Source organism: Lathamus discolor, chromosome 11 (assembly GCF_037157495.1).
Source record: "Lathamus discolor isolate bLatDis1 chromosome 11, bLatDis1.hap1, whole genome shotgun sequence".
Classification (NCBI taxonomy): domain Eukaryota; kingdom Metazoa; phylum Chordata; class Aves; order Psittaciformes; family Psittacidae; genus Lathamus; species Lathamus discolor.
The window spans coordinates 8,916,043-8,927,483 of record NC_088894.1 but is presented as its reverse complement, the minus strand read 5'-3'; the positions used below and the strand labels follow the sequence as shown (position 1 = coordinate 8,927,483).

Here is an 11,441-nt window from a genome sequence, read left to right as displayed (position 1 = left end):
CTAGATGTCACTCTCCACCTGGATTTAGTTTCACAGACTCAATCGGTTTTCCTAAGTTTGAATTTTCAGTTCTTCATCTTTTAGTCGCACCTTCCCATCCCTTTATTTTTTTTCCCTTGCATTTAACGCATAGGTGATGTTCCAGTTCATTGAAGCATAATCTGTTGTACATCAGTGTTTTTCTTGCTTAAAACCAGGATTGAAATTAGGTCAAATAAAAATAGCCAAAATTTGCAACACCACCAACTTCTGTGCTAGATAGTCACTGGGGAAATAGAAAAGGCAGAACCCCCTGAAACAGGGTTTCCTTCTAACATGTTTGGTTGGTTTTCCAGTTTCGTTCAGAACTTGTTGGCACAGTCACACAATCCATCATGTGAAATGGAGGGTGTCCATTTAAGCCCCAGAGATCTCCTTTGTTTTAAAATACTAGATTTTGGTTTATGTTAAAAAGCAGAGACGATATTTAGGTGATTTATGTGATTTAATAGTGTTCTCTTTTAGATTGCTAAGGGTTTCTATTTTGGTACTTCTTGGCTTCTCCATTGAGCCAAATTTCTTTAATGAATTCACACTGAAGGGGCTCTGTTCATCCTCAAAATCTAAATGATCCCTGCAATGGAACCCCTAATGTTCTCTGTCTCCTTAAAACTAAAGGTGCATATAAGACAATTATCACTTTCAGGTGTGAGAAGGACCAGGCTGACTATTTGTCCCCTGCCCCCTCAGTGATTCCCTTCTCTGCTTATAGGCACCGCTGACTCCAAAGGATGTCCATTTAATGGAAAGCAGAAGCACAGCATCCTCCAGGTTGGTTATTTTTCTGCTGGTCTCCTCCATGCCTAGGGCTGCCTCTCAACCTTCTGTCTCTTTCCGTTGGGGCTGTGCAAAGGTAGCTGTTTTCTCTTTCAGTTTTGCAGATCCAGGCGCAGTCTCTCATTTGGTCACTGAGCAAGATGTGTAAGCCCTTTTATTGTACCAGCCCTTAATGTCAGAGTGTTTTTTATCCTGTATCTCAGTTAGTTCCTTGATGTACTTATTAACCTATTCTAAGGCATGACACTTACAATTGCAGTGTGTTTCCTTTAGAGTAGATACTTTATTAGTAGATACCTTCTTGTCCTTTCAGCCTTTTCTTCCTGTTTCCATTAGAAAAATGAACTGTTATCTCTTCAGTTACTCATCTTTTTTCCCCTCAATTCCTTTTTCTTGATTTACCTTCAGCACATCTCCCCACATCACTTTCTGCTGATTAACACCCATGGTATGCTCACTATCGCACTAGGTCAAAACCCCACATTACACGATGGAGTCATTAGGAGCTCTGTTTCCTCTTTTCTTCAGCACTGTTGCACAGAAAAAAGAAACAGCCCATGTATAAAGCAGGTTTAAGCTGTAATTTTGAGGTGAAACAAGTTTCTTTGTTTTTCACCTCTAAAATATTTGGAGAGAACATTCCAGCTCTGCTGATAAGTTCAAACATTTGTGCTTGAATGAGAGGAGGGAATGTTTCCATGAAGTTAATGCTTCTGTTTGTTTGTTTTAAAGAATAATTTCAGTCAAACACCCATTTTTTTTAGCCTGAAATAACTTATTTCAGGATGTCTTTTTCTTGGGTATGAAAATATCTAAGAATGAAATGAGAAGGGATACAAACATTTTTAGACTTCTTGCTACTAAAAAGTATTTAAGATTGACTGAAAGCCCAGCTGTCATAGGATTTGTTTGTTTTTAACTTCCACAAAAGGCACAAAATCATCAGTTCACACAGGGCTATCCACAGTGTGCTGCTGGAAACCCCCAGGGGTTTAGCGTTTTGAAGAGCAGGTAGGGAAATCTCTGATTCCTGGCATGTGAAGTCATCCCAAGGCTGTGAGGGACCTGGTGAACAAGAGGATGAGATAATGCAATCAGGAGGCTGAGAAGGAGGTTTACACCTTGTGGTTGCATATAGAAGTGAAGGAAGTCTGGGAAAAGCTGTTCAGAATCTCTGTTAATAAATCTGAGACACATGACTTGTCTCTTTAGCCTAAAAAATATAAGGTAAGTATGGCAGATGTGCACTGGTGGGAGTAGGACCAGCCTCGGGGACCTACTTGGAGGACTTTTGGAGAGGTCTTGGCAAGGCAGAACAATGTGCTTCTTGAGGCAGATGTCCACCCTGCTTGGCACCAAACACACCTAGTGCAAGTACTAAAGAAGAGGGAAAAGTGGTTACAAAGTCATCTGTGACACTGGCTTTTTTCACCATAGAATGATTTGGGTTTGAAGGGACTTTAAAGCTCATCCGGTTCCAACCCCCTGCCACGAGCAGTGTCACCTTCCACCAGACCAGGTTGTTCCAAGCCCAATCCAGCCTGGCCTTGAGCACTTCAGGGACAGGGCAACAGTTTCCCTATTGTCAGAGTTGTTCTGAAGTGGAATATGCATTGCTAGTATGACACATTTACTTTATGCATCAGACAGCGCACAAAGTGTTCTTGTTCTTCCATTTTGGTTTAAAACCCTCTTCCCCATACTATTCATTTTCATTGGAGAGTAGTTTATTTAAGCACTGAATTTCCCATGTGTTTGCTGCACCTCATGAATGTTTGAATCGATTAACTGAGAAGAAAACAAAGAAAATTACACCAGAGCCTTTATTAAGGGAAGGGGTAATTAATGACTTCAGATTAATTGAAAATGTTTGCTCTAGAAGTAGCAATTGAGCTCTGTTCTGATTAACTGCTTTCTCACAGACTTTGTAACTTTGCAGGACATGCTGTTAGGCAGGTGGTGGAGAGGAAAAGACCATCTAATATCTCTGCAGAACCTTTATAAAAGAAACCTGTCACTTGCCTATTATAAAATGTTCTGTGGTTCATAATCACATTATTAAAAGAAATTCCTTGGGATTCTTTAATTCAAAGAGAAAACCATAGTTTCTTCAGCGCTGAGGACTTATAGGGGGAATAGGCCAATACTAGAAATTTGATTCCGAATGAATTAGTTGCTATTCTATTTTAACCAAACCATTTAACATAGCTGTCAAAGAGATCTATTTCCCATGATTTCTTTTTCCAGTTGAAAAAGTTCTGTGCTGTCATGCTGGACATAGTCAGAATTGAGAATTGAGAGCACTGAAAGATGGACAATCTTCTATTAAATATTTCTTTGGAAGATGTAGGCTTAGGCCCTGTTACATTTATCTCCCTTAGCTAAGCTAACATTCTTTCAAAGAATAAGACTTACTTTTAATCGGTTCAAATGATTTAAAACTGTTTATATTAGCATATATTGACCTTCCTTTCTATTTGTACTGTCTTAAGTAACCATGGGAGAATTCATTCCTGATTCTTTCCCTCCCACACATTTGCTAAGTATGGTCTCTTCTGGGTCCATCTACCCAAACATCTAGCAAGCGTGGGCTTAAAGGTTCTTGACTGTGTAGCTGATGGATCCTGTGCGGCTGTCAGGCCCTGCTTTTTGGCACAAGTTTCAGATCTGCTTCTGGCATTGTGGAGGACCTGCTTACAGGCTGAAGGAATGGGTTGGCCAGCTCTGCACGGGGTCAGTCCCCGCAGCTTGTCTCTGACTTCCAGCTTGAACTCGGGCTGCTTGCATTTGCCTCTTGCTTTTGCAGAGCTGTCTTTTGGCTGAGCTCCTCAGCAAATGGTCCGTAACTGTCAGCTGAAAGAGCAGGTGGCATTTATACACGTGGTTATATGGGGCTGAGCCAGGGAGCCCTGCCTTTGCTCCTCGAGTGGTCCATTGGCACCACTTCCTCACTGAGCTTCCCAGCTTCCTCTCCGTGTGTTCTGTTTCTATTCAAGTAAAATTCTATTCTATTAATGTCCTATTTCTATTAATATTTAGCAATAGTAAAAAGGACCTGGCTAGTAGAGGAAGGAGACCCCTCTTCAAAATCTTTTAACTCCTGCCATGGTTAAAAATATTTACTTTGCAGGAGCTATATAGCGACTTTTGATTTTTCTCCTTTGCCTCTATTTGGAAGAGAAGAAATTTCAAGCTATGAAGAGTCCATCTTCCAGCCATGTCTATTAAGGACTTTTAATCTCCAAACCAATTTTGATATGCGTTTGTGTCATAATAGAAGCACCCATGTCCAGGTGGGGAAACTGAGGCATGTTTTCTCTGTAGCTTCTGAACGGGGTTTGATTTCGGGAATGCCTTGCTGTTAATTCTCTCTTCTAATCACTAGGCTGTCTCCTCCAACACAGGTAGCAAAAGCAGAGTTTGTTGTTAATCTTTACAGGAATCTTGTATGTGAACCTGCAGGTGCTTTTGTGCTTTCATCGAATATGCACATATTCTTGCTGGAGGTTGACCGTGTTACATTAAAGATTGCTGCTGTGCATGGAAATATTGCTGTGAACATTTTGCGTTGTGTTTGCAACTCCTCAGGCAAACTTTGTTACATTTAGTAGGGATTTCATTTTGGTAACTGACATGCTGGGTGTTCGGATAGATCCGATGTGCGGTAATCAATCATCATTTCAGATTCATGGCTCGGTGGTTTTAGGAGGTCACTAGAACATAAATATCAGCTCTGGAAAAGCAAACAACCAACTTCTACTTTTTTTTTTTCTTTGAATCTTTTCGCAGAGCTGCCATAAAGAAACAAAGCATCGTTATTGTTTCTTTCAGTTCTCTGCATAAAAGGAAGTAACACTTAATAACAGCCATTGGCTGCAAGATTTCATAAGAGAGAGAGAAGCAGAGAGAAAGAACTAGAACCGTGCTGTGGGAAAGCAGGTGCGGTTCATGCATTAACTGGAGTTTGGAACCCTGTGGGATACTGATGAAACAAACAGAATTTTCACAGACATGGATAATTCAAGAACACAAGACACTTTTTCACAGGTAAAAGCAGCAACTTACTGCTTGTGTGGAAGTCCTATTTGTGGGTAACTAAAGAGCATATCAGAAACTGAAAATGACTTTGTATTTTATTGGCAGGGAATTTGCAGTAGATTGTTTAATGTAATTGATTATTATGTGATATGAGCTCAGACTGGTCTAATAAATCAAAAAGTGTTTGCAGATGTGTATGAAACAATATTTTTGTGCTTTACTCTTGAGAAAGTTGCAAAACGTGAGGTTTTCCTGGTGCAAAAAAATGGACAAAGAGAAAATCCGTCTTCCTATTGCTAGAGAGGATTTATTATTACTACACATTATCTGCGCTAAAAATTTCCATAAAGTAATTGGAGGGGAAAAAAAGTGGTTTATGTTATAGTCAAATGTAGTCTTTTGATAATCATACTGGAATTTGAAGTGATTGATATGCCAGACATTAATATATATCAGCTTGCAGCACTATTGAGTTTGCCTGAGAGTGCCCGCCAGATATATAGCTGCTGCATTCTGCTTGCTTCAATACTTGTGCGTTTGGAAGTCTGCTATCTGGAGAATTAAGCAGTGTAAAACTTGCCTGTAACTAGCACAGCTGATAGCATGTATTGGCAGAGGTGCCCTGGTGTGTGACCTGGAGTGGAGAGCAATTAGGAGAAAGAATAGTTGTATTATGTGTAAGCTGAGAAAGTTTGATGGAGTGGTCTGAGTTAGTCCTGGGCAGCTACCGAGAGTGGCTTGGCTAGCAAAGCATGGGGATAATCCAGCCCAGTTTTCATGATCCCCCTATTTCACCAAGTACAATATGTTCACTGAAAGGATTTGCTAAGCAAGGCTCTAGATGAACCCAGAGCAATTGCATAAACCAGGGTAGAACCTTTCTATTGCTCTTTGGTTTGTTACAGAGGAAAAAGAGCAAAGGGCAAATTGCTGCCTTTGGTTACCTCCATACAACATCAACCTCCTTGGCCTTTGAAGATTTTTGTGGAGGGCAGAATAACAGGTGATCAAAGAGTGAGTCATTTAGCTTGGCAGACATTAACTGCTTCACCTGAAGTAATAGAACCTGAAGTGTAATAAAATTGCAGGTCCCATCTGGCACTATTCAGTATAATGGCATGCTGAGGTTCTGGGGTCTATTTGGAGAAGCTGTCGATGACAGTGGTGTTGAAAAGGCACAGATCCAGTCTGGAAGTATTTTACCCTTCTCTGCTGTCTGCAGCTCGTGTGTTTATTGCTTGGCAATGACGCACAGGCCTGCAGCTTATGAATCATTGCTCTTATTTCTTACTTCAGGTACTGCTGAGGTGGATAGGGCAGCACAGATGTGGAAATAACCAAATGTTTGCTACCAGAAAGGGCTTACATGAATGAGAATCAGAAAACAGGAAACCAACCAGATGTTGCCACTTTTCCCTTACTTTCACTCCCCAAGGCCCGCAATAAAGCATATGCACAAAGCTCAGGTTGTATGATCCCCAAAATACTTGCAAAGCTAAAACTGCACTGGAGAAAAATGTGTGCGTTAAACCTCCTGTGAACTCCTTTGGAAACTTGTCTCTGTCTTCCTGAGGCTTTAATCTAAGTCTTCTGAGAGCTGATGAAGTCATGGTGCAAGGTGGAACGATTGTCAGACCTTTTGCTTTTCCACCCTGCTTTACTTTAATCAATGACTTTAAAGTACTTTATCCCCATGGCTTTCCCCTACAATTTTCATTGGACTTTCTGTTAAAGGACACCTCTCTTAGGTGATCGATTTCCCCCTCATCCCCTCCACTTTTTTTTCCCTGGTCTTTCCCAAGGTACCTTTTTCACTGTGTATTTACCAAGGGATCAATTCCATTTAAATAAGGCCAAATGATTCCATATCTTTTGTTATCTATGTTCATGAACATGCGCCCTGCCTCAGAAGCAGCTCTTGCAGTCTCTGGAATGGGTTATTGTTGTTATAATATAAATCAGAAATCTGGTGTTCTGCTGCTGTCTCTGGGGCTTCTAATGGCTTGACTTCACGTTTTGGGTGGTCAGTTCAGCACAGATGTGTATTCAGAACAATCAGCTCCTTGCAGTTAACATCAAATGTCAAATAGCACAGAGGACTTGACAGTTCAACTTCCTTGGTCCTGCTGGTGTTTGGAACCTGGGTGATTGTGAGTTTCTGCAGAGCTGCTGGAGGAGATATGCTGTACCACACTGCAGAATCACTTGTAGGCAGACTGAAGCATCGGTATGGAAACAGTTCTGTGTGGGAATCAGAGCTCACCTCTCCTTGTTCCGTCTAAAACCACCTCAAAGCTTGGGAATGTGTTTCTTGTATAACACAAGATTGAAAGACCCAAGGAGGTTGCACCGAGTTTTCATATGTTTGCTACTTGGCAGGAAACAAAACTCAGCCCATTAAACAGAAGATAAGAAATGCCTGTGGGACAGGGATGATGTACACCCTGAGGTGTCTTCCTTACCACACGTACAAAGGGGAAATCCCTTGGTTAAATTTTCCGCTACTGGGCCATTTGGAGCTCATTCTATCTTGTTTCATTCCCAATATTGTTCAAGTTCCTCAAACTGGGAGCACAACGAATGTTTCCAAGCTGCTTTCTGAAGGGAAATTATTTCCTGAGCATAAGAAAGGACTTAAAGACCCAGCACAAATAGGTGTCCAACTAACTGGTCCTGAGGAAGTCAACCTTGTTTGGAAAATGTAGTGTACTTCTGTAGGGAAGTATTAAGAACATAGAAAAAACATTTATAGAGACAAGTATCATATTCCACTAAATCTGTCAGAGCGTAGGAGGAGAGTGGCAAGGAAAAAAAGCCCCTTTTTACCTACATGTTTTGCTAGGGTGATTTATTAACAAACCAGAATCCTGGGGAAAAGTTAGGTCAGAAACAATATATTAGCAGATGAATGCTCGCTGGGGTTTTTCCTTTAATTCTCAGACTGTTTTGATTAGAAATAATGAAGTGTTTGTTCATTAAACATTCCAGCTAAAAAAATGCAAAATTCATGGACACCCTGGATTCTCAGTTAGACGTGCATGAAATCAGTGTTGTGTTCTCTCTATTGTGCTTCATACATAGTCCATAGCAGGTGTTATCTAATATGATCTAATAAACATCAAGTGTAATGAAACGAATCTTGTTCAGCAGTTAATAATTCTAGCAGCCCAATTCTTGTTTGATCTGTATCTTTCTTTTCCAAGATGTCAGGGTGCAAGATGCGATTGTAAGCCTGTGAAGAGAAAGATGCATGATTTTCTCCAAAATAATTAGATGTCACTGTTAAATAGTCTGGTAATCTTTGTTCCTTCGCAAGATTAATTGGACTATCACATTAACAAGCAAAGACGATAATCCCCAATAGTTCTTATCACTGTGAATTACTTTAATTACTGTAACTAAAGGCATAGAACACTTAGTTACAAACTGAAATACTCCTATAGGAACCCCTTCTTTATTCTATTTCAGCCCACTTTATAGTATAGCATGTAAATTAAATCTCAGTACACCATGAACTTACTAGGTGGGTTCACACTCAAGTATTGTTCTGAAATGAAAAATCATGGACACATATGAAATGTGTCCATGAATATGAAATGAAAAATTCAGGACACATACTGCATGTTTCTGTGGTGGCAGGGCACTGAAATCAATGGGCATTTTACTGTTGTACTGAATGTGCCTAGTGTAAAACTGTCCTTGAAGGCTTTTGAAAATCATCCCATAGTAGCTACTTCAAAGGTAAACTGCCTCTATTTAGGTAATCCAGATTACACTCACTTAATTGATTTCAAACAGCATCAGTGTTCAGCAAGTCAGTCTCTTATCACATAAAATCCTTATTTTTTATTTTATTAAAAAGGATTAACTTTATTCACATTTGAAAAATTTAATTTGTTTTTGTGAAGGCCAAAATTTAGAGGAAACCACATTTTTGTGATGGTGGGGGAGGGTGTGAAGTTGATTTACTAATGGCTTAAACATGACACAGAAAAGTTGAATGTGTTGGTCACTCATTGCACAAATCATTAGTACAAGCTGGAAGCCAGTTCACACGGGGAGCTCCTGCATTTTTATCAAGGTGCCTGCCTCCAGCCTTTGTAATACCAAGTGTAATGTAAAGCTTTCTGTAGATGTTTTCCTGCCATTCACTGTAGCATTCTGACCAGGTGTACTTCGAGCATCAATGGGGCCGTTGACATTGCAATCATTGTAATCTATAGGAGAAATTGAAAGGTTTCACTGCTTGCTGTATGGTGAGTACACTTAGATCTGCCTCTGCACATGCCTAAGAATTCTGCATTCTTAATTTCTGTTTTGAATACTACCTGCAAATATATTTTGGTAGGTATTTGAAGGAAATCCCTAGCAGGTATTTCAAATACCATATTAAGGTTACTTAATTTAATATTGCGCCTGCTTAACATGAAGTAAACAAAGCAGTAAAATCACAGAATCCATAAATTTTACAACACATCAGGCTTTTAGATAGCCAAAATTCTCACTTGTAAGCGACTGGACTGAGATATGAATGAAATGTGAGTGGAAAACTCATAAAAATACTGTTCAGAGACTGCTGTGAATTTTTATTTGAAGATGTAGAAGTGTACAACTGTGGCTTTATACTCCAAGATTACCCCTTGGAAACAGCCACCTTAGCTTTAGTTGTCAGTACTAATGAACTCAATAGACAATTGACACCAAATGGCTGTGGAGAAGAAATAAGAATGACCATTAATCTGCTGATCATACTTGATCTCTGTCAGTACTGAAGAACTGAAGCACTGTAGGCATGGCTCTGCACAGCTGAGGGGATCTCCTTCTCTGTTGTAGATCGCCCATATCCTTAATACAAGCCTGGCTGAAACAGGACTTACGATACGAGTTAGGATTTGGAAAGCATCATGGTATTTTTTTCTTATGAGGTGAGGCTTGCTGCAGAATGTTTCTCTGTAGGTCTTGCTCTATGGTACTTCATCACAACAGTAATGCTGAGGCTGTGTAATACCGAACCAGGCACTGTCAGTTCTCATAAAGCAGCACATGGTCTCCCAAAAGGAGGGGTCTTCAGGGAGCATTTCTGCATTAGAAATAACCTCTCATAGGCTGAACAAGGTTTGCTAAAGTCTTTTAAATTTAAAATTTAAACTCCGTTTCTGAAGGAACTTTTAGAAATGTTTAGGCATTAAGGCTCCTCAGTTTGGGGATGTTTTCAAAACTGGACTAGTAGGTAGACTAGTTTGTACTGTATTGCTGTACTATACACATGTCACTAGGCACCAGTTTATACCTTAGGTTCCTAAATATTTTTGAGACTAGCTCTTTGAGATATTTATTTTGTTGTTGTACTTAATCATTATAGCCCTTTATACCAGTAAAAAATAAACTGCAATAAAATATCTTTGGGCTCCTCTTGCTCCTATTGAGAGCAGCAGAATTTCCAGTGTTTTCAAGGAAATCAAGCTACCATTTGATGAATATCTTTTTCTTTGAATAAATGTTGACAGATACTATTCAGCCAGATAGAGCCCTGAGCAAATAATGCAAAACATTATTACAGATGGATAATTTATTTGATGAATAGCAGCTCTGTTTGATAAATAGTCAGATTGGTCTATCTTTATGACTGGCTACAAAAGAGGGTATTGCCACGTAAAAATATTACATCAGTCATCTATATTGATATTTAATGTAAATTACAAGTGAAGGCTTTTCAGCCGCCCCAATCATAGAAGACAGCTAGTCCCCTGTAAATATATGAGTGCACACAGTACACTTTGGGCCAAGTTCAAACCTGGTAGAAGTGACTACATTAGGAGACGGAAGTTGATAACACCAGACCCTAAGCTTTACTGTAATCCAGACTACATCTGCTGTCTTTAAAATCACTTAAATGACATGGTCAACATGCAGGCAGAGTGCAGCTTGGCATAATATTGCAAGGAGTGCAACTATCCATAGTGAACAAAGCCAGTGGCTTTGACTAAAAAGAAAAGAAAAGAGTTTTCTTTAAAAGTGCAGCTTGGAATAGGAAGTCGCTACTCGAAATTTCATCACAGGTCAATCTGTACTGTATGCTGGCACTTAATTTTAAGCTTCTACACTGTACTTGCTTTGCAGAAAGTGTTATGCACTGTAGCTGGAAGGCACTGAGTCAACAGAAAATCCCCAGAAGGGTTTAGCTCAAAGTCACTTTATCTTGCTGCTCTGGGTAGAAACCAAAATCTTCTGTTCTTAAAAGCTGTATTCAAAAAACTGGACTCCAAAATGAGTGAAAAGATGACCTATGCTGCATAAAAAGTGTCAGCCATGTATGTAGAGTATTTATTTTTATGTGGACAATACTAACATTCAGTCAGATTTATGTCCAGAAATTCATGATATCTCTGTAAAGAAAAAACACAGCCACTGCTTGGTTCTCCCCTCCTGGATGAGTCCCTTTGTCATATTGATCCTAACAGTGCTAAAAAGGAGATGCTATTGTGGAGTGCAGAGGATGAGGAAGAAGCCTTCTTGGCCCACCTTTCCTTTCTGGGTCCTGTGGCAGCCAGGAGCTGGTTTGTCTCTTACTCCTTGCAGCAAGCAGA

General features: G+C 39.8%; 1 protein-coding gene across 4 annotated transcripts in view; it reads left to right on the top strand.

The window, feature by feature from the left end:
• The first annotated feature begins 750 nt into the window (after positions 1-750).
• Positions 751-11,441, top strand: part of LOC136020302 (formin-H-like) — a 58,805-nt gene continuing 48,114 nt past the window's right edge. For all 4 annotated transcript variants that reach the window (XR_010615275.1, XR_010615272.1, XR_010615274.1 and 1 more), the window contains exons 1-2: positions 751-810; positions 4,606-4,863. Coding sequence is in view for 1 of the 4 variants with exons in the window: in XM_065691286.1 (XP_065547358.1) it covers positions 4,828-4,863 (36 nt within the window). In the remaining 3 variants the exon portion in view is untranslated. The remainder of the gene's footprint in view (positions 811-4,605; positions 4,864-11,441) is intronic.